At 59.5% G+C, this 18,986-nt stretch overlaps 2 protein-coding genes and 1 long non-coding RNA gene across 6 annotated transcripts in view; 2 read left to right on the top strand and 1 right to left on the bottom strand.

The window, feature by feature from the left end:
• ENTREP2 (endosomal transmembrane epsin interactor 2) overlaps nucleotides 1–5,958 on the top strand; it is a 364,437-nt gene extending 358,479 nt beyond the window's left edge. For all 4 annotated transcript variants that reach the window (XM_060156918.1, XM_060156942.1, XM_060156927.1 and 1 more), the window contains 3 exons: nucleotides 3,062–3,283; nucleotides 3,875–3,949; nucleotides 5,012–5,958. In XM_060156918.1, coding sequence (XP_060012901.1) covers nucleotides 3,062–3,283; nucleotides 3,875–3,949; nucleotides 5,012–5,334 — 620 coding nt within the window. In that variant the 3' untranslated portion in view covers nucleotides 5,335–5,958. The remainder of the gene's footprint in view (nucleotides 1–3,061; nucleotides 3,284–3,874; nucleotides 3,950–5,011) is intronic.
• Nucleotides 5,959–6,035: 77 nt separating this feature from the next.
• Nucleotides 6,036–10,776, top strand: LOC132524677 (uncharacterized). Its single transcript, XR_009541970.1, has 3 exons — nucleotides 6,036–6,788; nucleotides 7,094–7,285; nucleotides 8,370–10,776. It is a non-coding gene; the product is annotated as an uncharacterized LOC132524677 (long non-coding RNA).
• The window catches only part of APBA2 (amyloid beta precursor protein binding family A member 2), a 103,990-nt gene continuing 94,921 nt past the window's right edge, over nucleotides 9,918–18,986 (bottom strand). The window contains exons 12-13 of the mRNA XM_060156904.1: nucleotides 12,946–13,086; nucleotides 9,918–10,179 (exon numbers count right to left, since the gene is read on the bottom strand). Of these exons, the coding sequence (XP_060012887.1) occupies nucleotides 10,108–10,179; nucleotides 12,946–13,086 (213 nt within the window). The 3' untranslated portion in view covers nucleotides 9,918–10,107. The remainder of the gene's footprint in view (nucleotides 10,180–12,945; nucleotides 13,087–18,986) is intronic.

Below are 18,986 nucleotides of genomic sequence, written 5' to 3' on the forward strand. Positions count from 1 at the left end.
CATTAGATGTGCTCATACTTCTAGAATCACCCCCGGGGAGTAATGCAGAAAAAGGAAAAGTAAGCATGCAGATAAGTTGTTGCCTTTTCCATAACAGTAAAAACTGAGGGGGACAATGAAGTCCTTTAATAAGAGTTCAGGAAAGTGTGTTACACAAGCTGAATATGTCACTACACATTATTAGGAAAAATGTTTTCGATCCGTTAAGTGGAACCCTGGAGGTCCACCACGATTATGACTTCTATAAAAATGTAGGCACATGACACAACCCTGGAGGGGAGGGTGTGCAGAAATGAGAGTGACCAGCCTTGGGCCATAAGCTTTTCCTGTAATGCTGTCCTAATTTTATAAGTTTTCTATTAATTACTTATATTCAGAGCTAGGTCACATTTGTCACTCATGACTCTTTGCATTTCCTTGAGGAACTCAACCACTGGATTTTCACTGACATTAAGAAACCTGGGGGACTTCCCTGGTGGAGCAGTGGTTAAGAATCCACCTGCCAATGCAGGGTACATGGGTTCCAGCCCTGGTCCGGGAAGATCCCACATGCCACGCAGCAACTAAGCCCGTGCGCCACAACTACTGAGCCTGTGCTCTAGAGCCCACAAGCCACAACAACTGAGCCCACGCACCACAACTACTGAAGCCCATGCACCTAGAGCCGGTGCTCTGCAACAAGAGAAGCCACCAATGAGAAGCCCGTGCACCGCAGTGAAGAGTAGCCCCCACTCTCCGTAACTAGAGAAAGCCCGCACACAGCAATGAAGACCCAATGCAGCCACACAAAAAAAATTAAATTAAAAAAAAAAAAAGAAACTTGGGATCAAGGGTGTGTACATATGTGCAGTCTCATCTAATTATATACAGTAAATAGGCACAGGTGTTTTGCACATCAGTTATACCTCAGTAAATCTGTGGAAGAGAGAGAGAGGGAATTGGGATCAAAAAGAATGTGAAGGAATGAATATTATTCAAAAGACTTTTAATATACTTGCTGGGTGATTTTTGAAAAGATTTTGAGAGTGTTAGTAATGACAATGTCTAGGTTTGAAGTTTTCTAAGGAGACAGGGAAGTATATTTTCTTTTCTACATTTATACATTTGGTCTTGAGCACTTGACCAATTACTTCCTTGGGATAAATTCCAGTGAGGGAAATTGCTGAGTCCAGGGGAATGTGTATTTTAGACTTGGATGTATTGACTACACTGTGTCCTGGAAGGGTTTTATGACGAGTTTATGTTCCCACCAAGAGTGTTTGTGACACCCCAAGACATTGTCACTCCTGGGGACCTTTACCGTCCTTGTAGGTGAACTTGACACACACATAGGATTGAGTTTCTGCACATTTTTACATATCTATCATCAACTTGTAGGTCTGTTTTGGGTCCATTTATTTCTGTTGCATTTATTTATTTCTGGTTGTTTTTGTTTTTTGTTTTGTTTTTTTGGTTTATAAGAAAAATATTTGTTAAATAGAGAAGTGAGAAAATGTGTAAGAGTGACTCTATTTATGGCAGGTTTGCTTCCCCAGTTCAGGCTTTGCTTCTTGAAGCCTGTTAATGAGGCCTTTGCCGTACACAAGTTTACCATGTTTTCGTCAAATTTATCAAGCTTTTCCTGTATGGTTTCTATCATGTTTACAAAGTCTTTCACCCCCTCAAGGCAGTAGATTTATTCTCCCATATTTTCTTCTACTCTTATGGTATCTTAAAGAAGAAAAGGATTAATCGTCCTGAAGAATTTTTTGTTGTTGTTGTTGTTTTGCATGTGAGATGTGAGGTCTGTCTCATCTTTGTTGTTCCAGGTGGACTCATGGGACTGATGGTCTCAAAGCATCTCTCAGGAGGGCAGCGGCAGACAGTGGGGGATGGGGGGCGCCGAACCCGTGTGCTCCGGAATGGGTCCGCTTTCCGCCAGCTCCCACTCGGTGGCCTGCCACCTTCTTCCCCGCCCTCTCTCAGCAGAGTTTCCTCGGCTGTGGGCTGGGGGTGACTGGGTGGGCCCTGGGCACAGGACATGTGCACAGATGTGGGGCTCGCAGGGCCCCTGGGAGCAGAGAAGTTCCCCCAGGACCCACAGGAAGGGGAGGAAGGAACAGATCTCAAAGCCTCCCCCACTGTAAGAGTTCAGGCTGCTGTGGTTCTTAGCATATGTTCCCCACGAGGGCCACTCGCCTTGAACGTCTACTTCAGTGGGGGGAGGGGGGCAGTGAGGAGCCTTAGGGAGGGGCGCCCGGGGGTGGTCTGGTGATGGGAGAGAAGAGGGTAGAGGGCAGCGCTCCTCAAGCCCTGATGTGTATACAGGTCCACTGGGGACCCTGTTTAGACAGATTCTGGTCCAGCCTCCACCCCAGGGGCCACCTGCGGAGAAGCAAGGGGTAAAGCCCAGCGTAAGCGGCATGACATGACCGGTCCAGAGCAGCGGTTCTCACACTCGGGCATCAGAATCCCCTGGGGCTTGTTCACACCCTGATGGCCGGGCCCACCCGCGGAGCCGGGCAGGGCTGGACTGGGGATGTGCACTTTGGCACAGTTGCAGCGGGGTGGGGGGGGTTTGTTCTCAGAGGGCTGGGCTACCCCACCTGCCTGACGAGGGGCTGCACTCTGGGCCCAAGCTGCACCCCCTGCGTGGGGTGGGCACCGGTGCCTGGCTAGGGTGCCCTGGGGTCCCGACCTCTCTCTGCATGGGCCCTGCCCATTGAGCACGTGACCCCCACCTTCCTGTACTTCAGACCCCCCAGGGGATGCCCTGGATGGGAGACGCGGCTGGTTTCTGACTTGGAGTCTCTCGTGGAGACCCATACCCCTCCTGGAATGATTCCTGGGGGATCGTCTGGTCCCCCCATACTTTCTACACAGAGCACTATCAGCCTGGGCAGGATTTCCACGCCCGCAAGATGACAGGGTTTGTCCAGGGTTGGAGTTTGGAGGCTGGGCTGCCCCCACCCCCTGGGAGGACCCTGGGTGGCGGACGGGCGCATGGGCGGCGCTGTCCCGTGTGAGGGCGGCTTGGTAGTTGCCCAGCACCAGCGCTAACGCCCTGTCCTTTGCCTTGCAGCGCCGGCCGACAGCTCCAGCCTGCTGGCCCCCGAGGGCACTGCCACGCCGGGCCTGAGCCGCCCACCCTCTGACGGCCCCACGGGCACCCTGCTGCCCGCCGCACACCCGCGCCGCACATCCCCTGAGGGCCCCCCCCAGGGCACGCGGGCGCGGCCAGGTCCCAGGCGCGTGGCCCGCTCTGCCAGCGACCCCACCTCGTGGGGCCCCTCCAGGGCGTCAGGTACAGCTGGCCCAGCCCCGTGTCCCCAGGGCGTGCCTGGCTCTGCCCGGACACTGCAGGCCTCGGTGCCCCCTGGGAGTGGAGTCCAGCCCTGGGCCCTGCCTCAGGGCCACACGGGGAATGTGGTCTCGATGTCCAGAGCCTGTAAGGGGGGCGGACAGTCTGGGGCCCCTGCTGTGCTCCCACCAGGCTTGCTGCGGTGGCTTGATCACAAGTCGTCCCCCTGCATCCTACTCACCGCCCTGTCGCCTCAGCCTCCTCTCGGCTGCGTGACAGTTAGTGTTGTGCACATGCCTCCTGGGGGCCCGGACCCCCAGATGCAGAGGGGGATTGGGATGAGGGACACTAGGTTTGTCAGTGGCACTGGCCTGCTACCTGTGCCCGGGGCCACGGTGAGGAAGTGACGGGCCCTGGGGACGCCACCTGCCCCGGGTGGGAGCCACCTGGGCGCCGGCTGGCTTAAATTCAGGAGTTTTCCTCTGCTGCTCTTGCATCTGAAATCCATTTCTTATCCTCAGGAGGGTTACTACGGTGTTATCGGGAATTCCTTTTCCCCGGCTGTGTGTTAACTGAATTCTCTTTCTGGTTAAGGTGATGCCTCGTCACACACCCCATCCTGCAGCCAGGACCTTGAAGCAGGACTGTCCCGGGCTGCACGGGGAACCGGTGAGACGCTCTTTTTCTGAAACCCTTTGATAACCACAGTGTGGGGGGCAGGGGTGACCAGAGGTCCTCGGCTGCCTTGTGTCTAAACACAGCCCCTCCCAGGGTCACCCAGGCACGCGATGCCCCAGATCTCTGGGCTTTGGAAGATGGGCCTGCCCTGCCTCCCCTGCTCTCTTGGCAGATGGAGGCCACAGATGATTTAACACCACACGGCTGCCTGTGTCACTGTAGTTATGAGATTCTCTTTGGAGGGCAGACGGGCCCCGTGTGAATCTTACACAGTTTCACATGCTTAATTGCCAGGCTTGCTCGCTGCCACCAGAAATACCCCAGGCCACCCAGAACGTGTTTCCTTGTGTGACTTGAAACGTAGATTGAGCAACCGGGTCTTAATCTGGTGCTTGGCGAGCTGGTCACAGCTGACCGCCCGGAGCTTCTCTCTCTGGAGGGTCATCTGGAGTGGCGGGGGCCCGCTGGTAGCTGGTTCCGTCTCCCTGCCCTCGGCCTGGGGAGCATTGAGCACAAGGCCCTGGGCTTCGGGCGACTCTGCTGCCTCGTGAGAGGTGGCTGCTGTCTCTGCCCTTGACGTGGGGAGGGCGCTCTCATTGCCCCTCTGCCACCCCCAGCTCTGCTCTTAAGGCAGACGTGTCTCCAAATGCCACCCAGCCCACAAGGGCGGAGGTCACTGAGCTGGGGAAGGCTGAGAAGGGGCAGCCCCCCTGCGAGCTCGGGAATTCCAGCAGGGAGGCACACGGAATGGAGACCCCTGCACCGCCCTGCACTTCCCTCGCTGGCCGGCTTCGAATCTTGCCCTCCCATCTCCAGCCTTCGGCTCCAGGAGGCTGCGGCCCCTCTAGGTTACTGCAGGCTGAACTCAGGGCTGCGAGGGGCCAGGCCATGCCAGGGGACATGCGAAGTGAGGGCCAGCTGGGGAACACAGAAATCCCAGCGGAAAGCTTGTCCCAAGCATCCCCGTGTTTGCTTTTCAGAGAAGTTAGTGGACGGCTGCCTTCTGTTTTGTGTCAGGTGTTTTCAGATGGTGCATTTTCCCTTGGTTTTCAGCTTCCTTGTCTCACTCTGTCGTGGTTGCCTGTGCCTGTCGGCCCCAGCTTTCACCCCCCAGGGAACCAGATGCCTGGAAAACGGACCAGCGGTTAAAGCCAGAGGCCTTACAGACAGTCTCCAAAGAGCGGCCGCACTCCTTAGTGGACAGCAAGGCCTACGCGGACGCCAGGGTTTTGGTGGCTAAGTTCTTGGAACACTCGAGCTGCTCCCTTCCCGTGGAGGTGAGGCACGTGGTGGGCTCCGCTCGCTCGGCCATCCCCTCCGAGGAGTGCCACATGGAGGAGGCCGTCCTCAGCGCCCGTGTCCTGGACCAGCTGTGAAGGCGCCTCCGTCTGGATGTGGACATGGACAGACCTGGTGCCAGAGTCCCTGCCGGGGACGCCGGGCCTGTGGGGAGAGGCTGCTTCCCCGGGTGGATCAAGCGGCGGAGGCCCTTCCCTCCTCCAGGGGGACCCCATTGGCTGTTTTCTGGGGGCTGACGCTTCTACCTGTCCCGGTGATACAGTGGATGACTCTCTCGTGTCCATCGTGAATTCTTCCCTGTTGTCAGGCAGGCAGCACCTTGAACTAGCCACATGACAGCGATCCAGTGGCAGGGGACACGCATGTAGCTAAAGAAACTGAAGTATCTTCACAATCGGGGCCGTGGAAGAGCAGGATTCTCCTGCACCCCAGTCCCCACCCCCACCCCCCGATTTAGTTTAGTGTTTAAAGGGGTAGAGGAGTCCATCAGGCAATGAGCCCATTTCCCCTTGCAGTTTGAATCAATGATCAACCCTTTCTTAGAGGCTGATTTTTAAGAAAGTAAGTCATTCTAGCCCAGATGGCAGCGGGGGTCCAGCCTTATGCCCGCAGGGCAACAGGGCCACCCTGTGAACAAACATACGATGAGGGACTCCCCAGGGGGGCCCGGCCACCCTGTGGCAAGGGGCTTTGAGGGACCTGCACCCCCCCACCCCCACCCCCCCCCGCACCCCCACCCCGCACCCCCCCCGCACCCCCACCCCGCACCCCCCCCCCCCCCCCCGCACCTTGTCTCCCGGGCAACCCCTCCCTGCCTCTCCCTGCCCCAGGGCATTTTCCCAGCTTCCTCTCTGGCTGTCTCTCCACTGTCTCTTTAGCCAGCTCAGCACAGAGCACTTTGAGTAGTTATTTGCCCCGTAACAATAAGCCCCATGGCGAGCCCCCGGGGTTCTCCCACATCTGCCCTCGCCAGACTGGCCTCAAGGGGTCTCTGATGACTCACAGCAGCCCCTTCCCCAGCCGGGCGGCAGCCGCCACGTCTGCTTTGGAAGATGCCACCTGTCGAGCACTCCTTTCCGTGAACCACCCCCACCTCGAGCTGGGTGCGCAGAAGCCTCGGCCACAGCAGCTTGGGTGCCCTGGACCTTCTTGGACCCCTGGGCCGCCCTGTTCTGGCGACCTCAGCAGCAGCTGCTTCCCAACCAGGGTCGTGGAGCAGCGCTGTCCTCAAGGACTTTCTGCAGCCACGGGGATACCTGTGCCATCCTGGAGTGTGGCTGCCAGACACCCCGAGGAGCCCCTCGTCAGCTGCCAACGCTTTGCTTCCTAATGTTATCATCGGTCACTGCCGTCCGGAGGTGAGAGCTGGACCAATATATAAATCAGGCCTTGTGATGATAGCCGGAACTTCTCCGCTCGAGACATCACACAGGAGAACTTATGAGCACTTTATCCAGACTATAAAACGGGAAATCTCTAATTTTTCTCAACTGAGGGCTTTTGAAGTCCCCAAAAGTAAATCTCTCTGCAGGTAAAGTAAATTGATGGTTTTTCCAAGGGGCCTCCCCTAAGCCTCCCAGCAAAGCATGGATGGCCCCAGCGCCCCGGCCTCGGCATCAAGGCATCTCTGGGGTGGCAACCAGAGCTTAGCAGGCTGCAGGGGTCTCACCTGGGTGGGGGGCTCACGTCAGGTTTGGGGGGCTCACACGGCAGGGCCCTGGGCCAAGCCTGCAGGTCTCAGACAGGCTGCCTCTCGAGTGAGGCCAGCCCTTGCGTCCACCCCCCACCTCACGGGCATCAGAATTGTTACCCCGCCGCGGGCTGGGTGACCTCCAGGGGGCCTGGCCTGCTGCTCTGTGTCTTTTGCTTCCCCTCCCTGCAGGGCGCCATGTCTCCTGCCTCCGAGCACCTGCCACAGCCTGTGCCTCCACCTGGGTGCAGGTAGGTGCTCTGGCCTGAAGCCCACCGGCCGGCCGTTCTCAAGTGCTCGGCCCTCACACGTGTCCTCACAGCATCTCTATCTTGCGGGTGAGTACACTGTACCCAGTTGTACAGCACTGGGCTGACACCTTCTGAGGGCCCACGTCGGCTCCTGCAGGGCCCAGGCACCTGGCTCCCGGGAAAGGTCCCGGGAAGAGAGAGGTGCCTGGCAACGGGCCGGGGTCTGACTCCCCAGCCCGGGTGCCTTCAACCCCGCTCTGCTCGGCGGCACCTGGGAACCAGCAGCCCCGGCATCGAGCGCCCTGAGCCCCAGGCTGTGTCGGCTCACGGCCAAGGGGAAAGGCAGTGTCCCCCCGTCACTGGTGCGTCCTCGTCCGCTCGGCCCTGGTCTCCCCGCTCTCGTTAACACGTCAGCAGGCAGGTCCCCACGGGCTGCGCTGGAAGCCAAGGCCCAGGATGCCCCCTGCACGGGGCCCGGGGCCTGTGCTCTCCTGGACCTCCCCCACCAAAAAGAGGGCCAGCACAGGGCCAGTGCCTGTCTGGCACTGCCATTAGACCCCACCCAGGGACCACAAGGATGCTGGGCTGGAGGAACTCCAGACCCCTACTCTATGGCAAACGGGGGCGCTTATCCTTCTCAAGGACTTAAGGGCTTCTTCAGCTGGTGACAATGACACAAATTAAATGCGTGTAACAAACCACATAAAAGAAAGCTTATTTCGAATGGATGTTTTCTCCCCCACAGCTGTATTGATCCACAGATGCTGCTATTAAGGCAGAATTTATAGGAAATTGTTTTCAAGCCTGTTTGTACAACTGGCAGGCTGTATTTATTTAATGTACCTCAAGGTGTTTTCATAATGATCAGTGTTTTAATAAAAACTATTTCTGGCCTCTGTCTCTGAGGTCTGATCGGGACAGATGCCGAGAGCCGTGTGTACTGCTGGTGACCAGGTGCCAAGCGAGGGCTCAGGCCGGACGACCGACCACGGAGCACGACCCACCCCTGGCACCTGTGTTCCCTAACATCCTTCTGGAGACAGACCCTGGGGGTGTGAGGGGAGCGGGCAGGCGCCCGGCCCACAGCTGTCCCTCTGTGGGACATGTCCCCAGCTTCTGGGAGGAATGCAGGCCCTTGACTTAAAGCTCTCTTTTTTTTTTAAATGTGTAGCACATGAAGGGACGCCTGCCCCCCGTCATCTGCTAGCCGTGGGTTTCCTCTCCGGAGCCCCTTCACCTGCCTCATTCTGGGCGCTGCAGGGCCATACCCCTGGGCCCCCCTGAGCCGAGGCCCCTTCCCTCCAGCTCTCACCCCAGGGTGTGGGCCATCCCTGCCTAGTGGCTCACAGCATGGAACTAAGATCCCAGCCAGAGAAGGGGCCCGGCTTGCCCAGTGCCCCTTGATGACATGCTGGAACACCGCCCAGGGCTTCTGACCAGAGCCCATGCTCACCCCAGATCCCCATGCCAGGGGACACCGGGACCAGGACAGTGACCACAGAATGCAGTCAGTGACGGGAGCACTGCCAAGTCCTGCTATCAGGTGAGACGGGCTGCAGGGCGGCCCCCGGGAAGGAGCCAGGCTATAGGTGGGCCGCTTTCTGCTCTGTACACGCACACACCTCTCCCAGAGATGATTCCCATCTGAACCAGGAGAAGCCCGAGCCTCCCACTCTCCCTCATCCAATTAGTCAGGAGCTTGTCTCCTGCGGGGATGGTGCCTGGAGCCCTCAGACCTGGCAGGGAGGCCCCCACCCGGAGCCGGGCTGTGAGGGGAGGAGTTAGAGGAAAGCTGGGCGGCCACTTCTCCGTCAACAAACCAGCCACACGGACAGCTTTCCATCATGACCTCAGGTTTATTAGTGGTATTAGCGAGTCTTCCCAAGGTCAGCTGCATGCAACACACAGGTCACCCTCATCCAGTGGTCCTAGAGCTTAGTTACTGCATGGTAAGGCTTCTTAAGTCACAGTGTATCTTCAAGGCCTGGGCCAAAGAGAGAGACTTCCGGACAAAATGACATCATGAACACTGAGCTCTGCGGGGCGGATCTAGACTATGCTGCACTTGACCTACACGCACTGGAACACTGCTCACGGTGACGGCACCCGGACGCGCAGGCCCCCGGGGATAGCAGGCTCCAGGTGTCCGGGGAGGGTCTGGTTTCCGAGGGGGGAGCTCACGTGTGGATGCGTGTGTGTAGACAGAGATTGTAACGAGGCCGCCGGCCTGTGTGGGAGGCTGCCCGGGGGCGTCCAGGGGCCAGCGGACAGGCGGGCACGGGCGGCAGACGTGGTCACGGGTCGTCGGAAGATCCTAACGTCTGAAGAGCAGTTTGTTGTCGAAAGTCAAAATGGTGGTGTTGTCTCAATAGGCGTGGAGTTTTGAGGTTGTGGATCTCACCATTTATGTAACTCAGGGATGTCTCCTTTCTCGGGAAATACAACCACGTGTCCCCCAACTTCAGTGACCAGTCCCATCCTGAGAGCTGGCTGCCCACACTCAGCCATCCGGGCAGTCGGGCGCCCTCCCCGCAGGAACCCGAGCCCCAGCCGAGGGCGGGGGCACGCTGCTGCTGCCCCCTGGAGCGCGCTGTCCTCGAGGGGCTCCCTGCACAGCCGCACCCGGGGGCACCCACGTTCGCCCTCCACGGCTCCACACCACACGGACGTACAGACAAACCCTTGTCCGTCGCAATGAGAAAATTCAGAATGTGGCAAAATACTTGACTGTTCTACAAAGACTGGTTCCTGTGACTCTCCTTGGATAAAGACCCCTTTTGGTCCAAAAAAAAAAAAAAGTGGGTGGTGAGGGCATGCCCTTCGGAGGAGCCAGTGTCATCAGGTGGGCTGTGGGTTCAGGGGTCGGGTCCTGGGTCCGGCTCCCACTCCTTGGGGTGCAGGCGGGCAGCCTAGATGTACAACGGGGTCTCCTGGCCTGTGAGGAGCCTGAACATGGCGGCAGGCATGGTCTTCATATGGATCTGCCAATGAGAGAGAGGGGCTGACCCAGCCCTCCCTGCCTCCGCCTCCCGCCCCCGCCCCCCGCATGCGAGGCCAGCGATGCCCAAGTCCCCTGAGCGTGTCCTGTGTAAAGTACCAGCGTCCAGAGGGGAGGAAGAATGACCTGTGGGCTGTCAGCTACAAATTGGCACTTGTCTTGGGCACTTGCCATCTACCTCTACAAGGATTGAAGCAGGTGCCACTGCAGCTGCTGACCTTCAACACCCCCTGAAAGAAGTTCAGGGTGGAGACCAGGAGTGAGGCCCTCTGTGCTCTGGGGAAAACTGGGAGAACAGGTCTTCAGATAGTGAGATATTTTCAGGAGCCCATTTTATGAGCCCAATTCTTACATCTCCTCATATCTAGAAAAACACCGAGATCCTTCCTGGTGACGTCTGCTGCTCATGACTAGCTGTAACCCTCAGGAGACTTGCAGAACCTCCTGCAAAAAATACGTGCTCCATTGCATGTCCTTCCCCTTCACCAAAATCACATGCATAGTGACCTTCCCCCCTGCCTCTTTGGAGCAGTTTACCAGAACTATATGAAATGCTGTCTCCTGGGCTACAGTCCTCATTTTGCCCCAAATAAAACAACTCACAACTCTCACGTTGTGCATTTGTTCAAGTCGACACCGTGGTCACCACCCCGATGGCGGCTTAGAAAGCGTACCCTGACTGCGCGGACTGTGACCTGGGCGCCCCGTCCAGGTCTTCAGAGGGTTTTACACGCGGTCAAGGGCCGTTTTCCCTTCAGCTCAAGCTGACACCAGGTGCATAAAAAGTTGGACTTTTGACTGTGCACCGAGCTGAAGGCAGGCTGGGGCGCCCAGGCCTCCTTGGAAACTGCAAGGGGCAAGCTTTGCCTCGGCATGAGACCGAGAGGCTCACACACAAAGTGCGTGTGCGGCGGGTGGAGGCCTGGAGCCCCCCAGCCCCTGGGGGTCAGTTAGCAAATGAGCCTTTGGGGCCTGACCTCAGTCCCTGGCACCACAGAGGCTGGGTACGCCAGCAAGGCACAGAGACGGCTGCCCGGAGAGGCCAACCGTGGGGGGCACATACCCTAAATCCCGCCTGGGCCCCGGGCTCTGCTTCTGCTTCCTTTAAGCACTCTGCTCCGCAGGCTAGCCCGGGACCCAGCCGTGCTCAGGCCCCTGTGGGTGACCGTGGCTCTAGGGGGTGGGCTGGCAGACCTCCAGCGCCCAGGGAGAGGCGGCCGCAGGTGCAGCCACCCCCAGGGGCGTGCAGCCAACCCCCCAGGCCTGCCCTTCCTCGGGCAAGCCGTTCTCGGGCCTTATCTGACCAACCCAGATGGCCAGTCTGGCCGAAGCGTTTTCTTGTCACCCAGGCTCCCCCCCTGGCCCCCAACACCAGGATCTGTCTGATCCACTTAGATATTTGCTCCTTCATCAGCCTGCGATGCCTTTTCCCATCAGCAGATTCATTCTAATTCCTCAATCTGAAACCCACCCCCAAGGCCCAGCAAAACACCAGGTCTAGTGATCGGTGACCCATTTTCCGAATGTGCTCAGGGATGATGGAAAACACAGGCAGACAAGCTCATCTCTCAGGACCAGCCAGGACCGGCTTCCAACACCCTGGGCCTGAGGCCCAGCCTGACTGATACCCATTCACCTCAGGTCCAGACAGTCGGACGCATTTCTCCCGCTCCCAGCCCAGCTCCCCCGCCCGACTGATGGCCCCAGCGGGGCGGCTGTCTCGAGGCGTCTACTTAGGACAATTGGATTTTCCTTTCTTTGAAGCCATTTGTAAGAGAAGGCTAACGGCGCCTACCTGGCCCCCTCCTTCCTGAGAGCTGCTGTCTGCCACCATCCATGCAGGGAAACAGGCCGCCTCCCCCAGCCTTGGGACTTTCACAAAATACTGAGTGGGTTACCGTGGCCCCAGGAAAGGTGTCCTGACCGGACATGATCTGAAGGCCCCTCAGGAAACAGCACCATGCTCCCCCCACCAGCCTCCAAAGAGGAAGCCGTGCCCTCTCCCCACACAGCCCCTGGGTCCCCACCGCCCTCAGAATCAAACCTAAACTCCCCGCCCAGCACCTGCCTCCACAGCTGTCCCGTGTCACGTGCCACTCAGCGCTGTCTGCCCCTTCTGCGCTGCTGTCACCCAGGCTTCACCCAGGGAGATACTCACCCATTCACCCTGACTCCCCGCTTCCCACACACCTACACACACACACACCCGCACCGGGGAGGCCTCCTTCCCAGCACTGGGCTGGTACCCCCACTCCCAGCATCTTACGTCCCCCGCTGAGGTACCCTGCTCCCTCCTGAGCTCCCCGCTCTGTACCCCGTCCACCCTCACGCTGGCATGGCATCACACTGATGCCAGAAAGAAGCAGAAAAGGAGGCGGGGTACAGCCAGCAGGGTGGGAGAGGGGAGCACAGCAGGGCCGGCCTGCGAATGCCCACCCCCGTCCCATCAGCCACAGTTACCCGGGGTGAGGAGGGGGTGCCAGAGCCCGCCTGCAGAAGGCTCCCCCGTGGGAGACACAGCCGTGCTCAGCTGATGCAGCCCCGGAGGAGGCTCACGAAGGTCCGGGTGGGGGCACGCCAGCCAGCAGATGTGCCCAGGTCCCCGCAGGGACAGGCTCTGCCCAGAAGGGAGGCTTTGCTCTGGGGTGCTTCCCCAGCACCTTATACACGCCCTGGGGGATTAGATGTCGGCCATGGAAACATCTGGGCTCCGAGAGCCCGGTTCTGGCTTCGGGCAGTGACCTCTCACCTCTCCCACCGAGTTGGACAGCGCCTGGACGATCTTCTCGTGGGCCGTGGCCACCACGCTCTGCCCGTTGATCTCGATGATGCGGTGGCCCACGCGGACGCCGCCCCGCTCCGCGATGCCCCCGCGCATGAGGCTGCAGATCTAAGCGACACGGGGGCGGAGGGTGGTCGGGTCAGCACAGGGTCCCCGCCACGCTCGCCAGTCGCCTCCAGCCCCCAACGACGGGGAGGAGAATTCATCACACGCAGGATGAAGCCCCAGGGCAGACGCTCCTACATGCCGTCTGCCGACTCACCAACTGGGAGGTTACGGTTTGGAATGCCTGTCCCCCCACCGCCCCCCGCCACCGCCCTCGCTGGTTGGAATCTGCCCCCCACCCCGCCCCAGCCACCCGGAGCCTCTGTTCCTGGGTCAGGGGTGTGGAGGCCGGGAGGTGTGCAGGTAAAGCCGATCTGGCAGGTTCGCCAGCAGCCACTCTGCTCCTCTTTCCAGTGAAGACGGTCACTGCTCCCCCGGCACGGGGAGGTGGTGATTTCACCAGCCGACAAATGGAAAGAGATGATGCAGCGCCCATGTGTGTGAGATCCACTAAACATTGGGTGTCAGAAGGTGGGTCCACGCAGACAGCAGGGAGGGCGAGCAGCCCCAGGGCCCATGGAGAGTGGAGCGGGGGGCAGCTGCGCCCGGGGGGTCCCCGGGGCCCTGTGGGAGCCACGGGAGGGGGGTGGGATGAAAGCACTGCAGCAAGAGAGGCTGGGGCGGGAGGGAACAGGCAGGGCGCCAGACCTCTCATCCACCCCCAGCCGAGGGCAGACGGCGACGTCCCTGGGGCCAAGGCTGCCCGAGAACAGCCACACCCGCACTGGAGGTCTCCCCTGTCCACCTCCGCCAGGCACCTCTACCCTGGGCCCTTGCAGCAGTATCCCAGCCGTCCTGCCTGAAGGCTGCCCTGTACCAGACGTGTTTGAGAATGAGGAAGGCCGAGCCCAGAGTCTGGTGGGAGGAGAGGCCCAGGCTGGTGGGACCCTGTCCCCCGAGTGCCCCGGGGGACACCCCGCATCACCTGACAGCCTCGATGTACCCACGGAGGCCTTGGTCTGTACGGTTTCCTCAACCCAAAAATGCCACCAGGAGCTTTTTAGGGCTTTTGAGGGGTCCTCGTATGATTCTGGCCAGCCTCCTACAAGGTCAAGGTTGGCCTGCCCGCAGGAGGCGCAGGTGCAGGCAGGACGGCCAGCCTCCCCCAGGCTTGGTGTTCTTCCCTTCCCACCGCGAGGCTCAACGCTGCGAGGCCTCCTCCATGCCCTGTGACGAACGCCGCCTGGGGCCCCTACCTGGCCCCTACCAGGCCCATCCCGGCCCTGGCCGGGCTGCTCCACCGGCTAGAGGCTGACTCTCCACCCCCAGACAGGACCCCTCCAGCCCAGCTGCCCGTGCTCTCCCTCGGCACTGGCCTGGCATCTTCTGAAGGCTGAGATAGGCTGAAAGGCCACTGACCCCAGGCTGGCCCTGGCACCCCTGCAGGACTCCCACCTGTCATCTGTTTTGTGGTCTTTCCAGATCCGCTTTGTGCGTAGGTGTGTGTAAATCCCAGTGCGGTGCCTGAAGCCCTCGAGGTCCCTCCCAGTCCTCAGGACCCCTCTCTTCTAGAAGGAGACACAGATGCAGGCTGATGTCACAGCCCAAGGCCACTCCTACAGCAGCACCTGGGCCAGACCGGACTCAGGGTGGAGAAAGAGAAGCGGGCTGACCCCACCACCCATTTTCCAGTAAGGGGAGCAGCCATCCTGTGCTGTGAAGGCTCTGCCTACCTGTCAGTATCAAGGATTAACTTTTATCCCCTCCGCTCCCCACCCAGATGATTTAAGGGCATTTTGTGCCCAGTGTAACTGGCTCTTCGAAGATCCAGGCTTCAGGAAGACCTGGCAGGTGTCAGGCAGGGCCCAGGTGCTCCTGATGGGAGCTGGGACACCCCGTAGCAGGCGCTGTTTCCCTAAGTCCCTAGTGGTAGCATCTTCCCTCGTGGTGGAGATTTGGGGACAGAAGGTAAAGAGGGGAAGGGGACAGGGAGAGGGAGAAAATAGCTTTGCACCTTAAGAGGGGGTTGCCAGGACAATGGACTCAGACCCTGGCAGGGGACCTCGGCTGGAACCTGGGGGGCCAGGCTGGCAGAGGGGGCAGGAGGGGAGCAGAAAGTGCTGAGGAGAGGGCCATGTGGGCACACGCCTGTACACATGCACACACAAACACACATGCACGTACACACGCGTGCGGGCGGCAGGCCTTCCGAAACGAGGCGTGCCCCCAGAACCCAGGGCCTTGGGCTGCTCTAATTTCTCAGGGTGCACCTCTCAGGAGGAACGCTGGTGTCTCCCAGCTGCGGACATCCTGATCTCTTCCATGGTGTTGTGGGAACAGAGAGGAGGGATCCATTTAGAAGGAGCGTTAACTGGCTCAGTTGGGGCCTGTCTGCAAACGAATGCCTTGTACTTTGGACGTAATGAAGCTGAAAATGGGAAAAGCACTTGTGCAGGACTAACTCAGGGGTCAGCAGACTTTTCCAGGGACGCAGGGAACTTATCTGCGGGGCCCACGTGATCCGTGGGCTCTGCGAGCCCTGCAGTCCCAGTGGGAGGAAAGGCGGCTGGCTGGCCACGACAGGGCCTTGTAGGCACCTCTGTGACTTGGTTATTGACACCCGGGACCCTAGATGCAAACAGGACAGCCCCTGCACAGCTCACAGATGGCTCAGGTCCACGCGTGCGCTCGCCCACTGACGCCGACCACACACTCCAGCATCTGATACGGGCAGAGGGCAAGCTCCCCACGACAGCCGTGCAGGCCAACGCCTGCCCCGCCACTGCCCAGAAGGGAGCCTGGGGCAGGTCGCTTCAGCTACCTGTTCCTGCGTCCTCATCTGTGCACGGGGACAGGGGATGCCCTCCCTAACCAGACCAACGCACAGACACGGGCTCTAGAGGGAAGCCCCAGGTTTGCAGGGAGAGCTGGCCAGATGGTGGCCTTTCCCGGTTCCTAGAACTGACAGACAGATGGACTGATACCCCAGACAGATGCCCCAGCAGGCCTACAAGTCTTGCAGCAATGGAACTAGACAGACTGGAGAACCAGAAGTCCTGCACGCCCATGTTCACGGCAGCTCGGTTCACAGTAACCAAGAGATAGAAGCAACCCAAGCGTCCATCAGTGGAGGAACGGACAACCAAAATGGGGCGTTTCCACACAATGGAACACGATTCAGCCTTAAAAAGGAAGGAAATCCTGCTACACATGCTACGACGTGGATGAACCTTGAGGACATTTTGCTGAGTGAAACAGGCTAGTCACAGATGGACAAAAACCGTATGATTCTACTCATATAAGGTACCTAAGTATGTCATATTCAACTTCACAGGGACGGGAAGTAGCACGCTGGTCACCAGGAGCTGGGGGAGCGGGAGGTGGGGAGTCAGTGTTCGCGGGAACAGACTTTCAGTTTTGCTGATGGAAACAGTTCTCGAGATTGGTTCTACAACAATGTCAACGTTCTTAACGCTGCTGAACCGCACGCTGGAAAATGGTTGAGATGGTAAATTTCACGTTAATTGTATTTTACCACAATTGAAAACAAAAAACCAGGAAAAGCAGAAGTTCTAGGAGAGAGTCGGGGCCAAAAGAAAAGGGGGAGAGAGGGGCAGATTTCACAAGGTAATCCAGCTTCTCAGCCACAGGGCCTCTTGCTTTAAAGAAAACACAAGCTACACTGACATCCTCGGGGCCAGTGCTCAGGCTGGCAGCCCCCAAACACACACACCCGAGTGCGCGCGCGCACGCACACACACACGCACGCACACGCACCGGTGTGTGCACACTGACAGCCATGCAGAGGGCCCCTCCCCCTCACCTCTCACCTGACAACACCCAGACGTACCTGACGCCCCAGCGCTGGGACATACTTCACCTAACTGCTCACCCCAGACATTGAAACAGGCACCTGCCACAGGCAACGTTTCTGGAGGCATCAGGCAGAAAACAGCAGCGGGTTTGCATTGGGGCCGACAAACACCGCCTCCGGCCTGGCATTCCGCCACCTGCTCTCCAGCCACCACCTCCCCGGGGAAAGCCCCCGGGAGCCACCACGGCCCCTGCCTCCTGGCCCCTAGCACGCGCACCCCCATTCACAGAGGCAGGATGCCAGCTGGTGGGTGGGTGGCGCTGGGGGCCACGCAGCTCCTCGTCCACAGCTGGCCCCAAGCGCACACACCGTGGGATTCGGACCCTGGACCAGCAGCAGAGGCACCGAGCAGTGGCCAGCACCAGGACCCCTGTGTGCACACCTGTGACCCGGGAAGGGCAGCCTGGCAACGCTGCCTTCAGAATCAGCGGGTAATACTTCCCCAGTTCCAGACCCCAGATCTGCTGTGACCCTGAACCCGACACCCCCAAACCTTGTGGGAAGCCCCCCTGGCCTCAGCCTCCCAGCGACTCATACCAACCTGGGAACATCCCCACACACCCCCGCCGCAGAGACCCCTCCTGTAACTCCCCAGGGATGCACCCCCGCCAGCCTCCCCTCCCCCATCTCTGAGAGGGAAGGCTCAGGGCCAGGCCACACTCAGGCCACCCCACACCTGTCCTCTCCACTGCCTCCCCTTCCTCTCCCACTCGCTTCAATTCAGCCCCCACAAAACTCTAGGCAGAGCCCCCTTTCTTGTGTCTCCTCGTCCCCCTTCCCCACCTCGGTCCCTACGGCCTCCCCAGCTGTGTGACCCAGGGCAAGTTACTAAACCTCTCTGTGCCCCAGCTTCCTGACCAGTCCCCATGCTCCTTATTAGGCTGTAGTGAGGATTAAAATGAACTGGCTGGAGGGAGTATTTGCAGGGGAAGGATTTTGCTTTTTGGTGGTTGGGGGGGCGCATAGGGCCCCAAGAACAGGCAAAGCCCTTGGCCACCCCCCAGGAGCCTGGCCTTGAGGGGAAATCCGGCCCTGATGCATCACGCCATCCCCCTGCAAGGCTTGCAGCAGGACAGGGGCTGCATCTTACAAAGACCATGAACCAGGCCCACCTAGATGGCGAGCTCCCCGGGGCCATGCAGGAGGGACAGCCTGGGCCCCACAAGGCTGCCCAGCAGGGCAGGGGCAGCCCTCAGGGTCACACAAGCAGGGCCATCTCAGGGGCTGCCGGTCACTGACAGTCCTCCCTACCACCCACCTGCCCCCACCCCAGGGAGAGAGGTCCTGCGGACGGCACCCAGGCAGGCCCTGCATGGTGGCTCAGGGTGTCAGGGGCAGGTCTAAGGCCCGCCCAGCTGCTCCCAGGCCCATCCACACGGTGCGCATAGAAGCTGCAGGCAGGGACCCTGGGCAACCTCCTGCACGGCCCCGGACACATGTGTGTGCAGAGCAGCCAGGCAGGGTGGCGCTAGCTGGACCACCAACTGGCCAACTCCCGGGGCAGATGCCATGTTCCGGAAAGAAATTCTCAGGGGGTGCAGACAGCCTGGCTGGGCCCCCATGCTTGGGTATGGTGCCAAGGGGCCTTCCTTCTCTGCAGAGTTTGGGCCCAGTGGGCCCTCCTTGGAGGTCTCGGTACTTCATGGATTTTCTCAATCTGCCCAGAAAGCTTCAGTGACTTGCCCAGTGTCACACAGCTGGGAAGGTACGGCCAATGTCAGCTTCAGATGCACCCACACCCTTTCCTTCTACGTCTTGGGCACCAGCTGAACCACCTTCCCGGCCAGCCCTGTGTTTGTGGGGCATGTGACTGAGCCCTGTCTGGCCAGATGGATGTAGACAGAAATGGCCAGAGCCACATCTGCGCCCGTCAGACAAAGAGCGCCCTGGGGGGGGGTGAGCCTGGGCCCCTGAGCGACCCTGTGGCGCGAAGCCCCTCCCACGCTGGACTGTGACCCAAACAACAGATCAGCTCTCAGTCCGCTGAGATCCGCGGAACACCTGTTACAGCAGCAAGTGCGCCCTAACCCAGAGGGGACGGAGATGTCCTGTGACTCTCCCCGGCCCCGTGTAAACTCTCCACACTCCT

Source organism: Lagenorhynchus albirostris, chromosome 1 (assembly GCF_949774975.1).
Source record: "Lagenorhynchus albirostris chromosome 1, mLagAlb1.1, whole genome shotgun sequence".
Lineage (NCBI taxonomy): Eukaryota > Metazoa > Chordata > Mammalia > Artiodactyla > Delphinidae > Lagenorhynchus > Lagenorhynchus albirostris.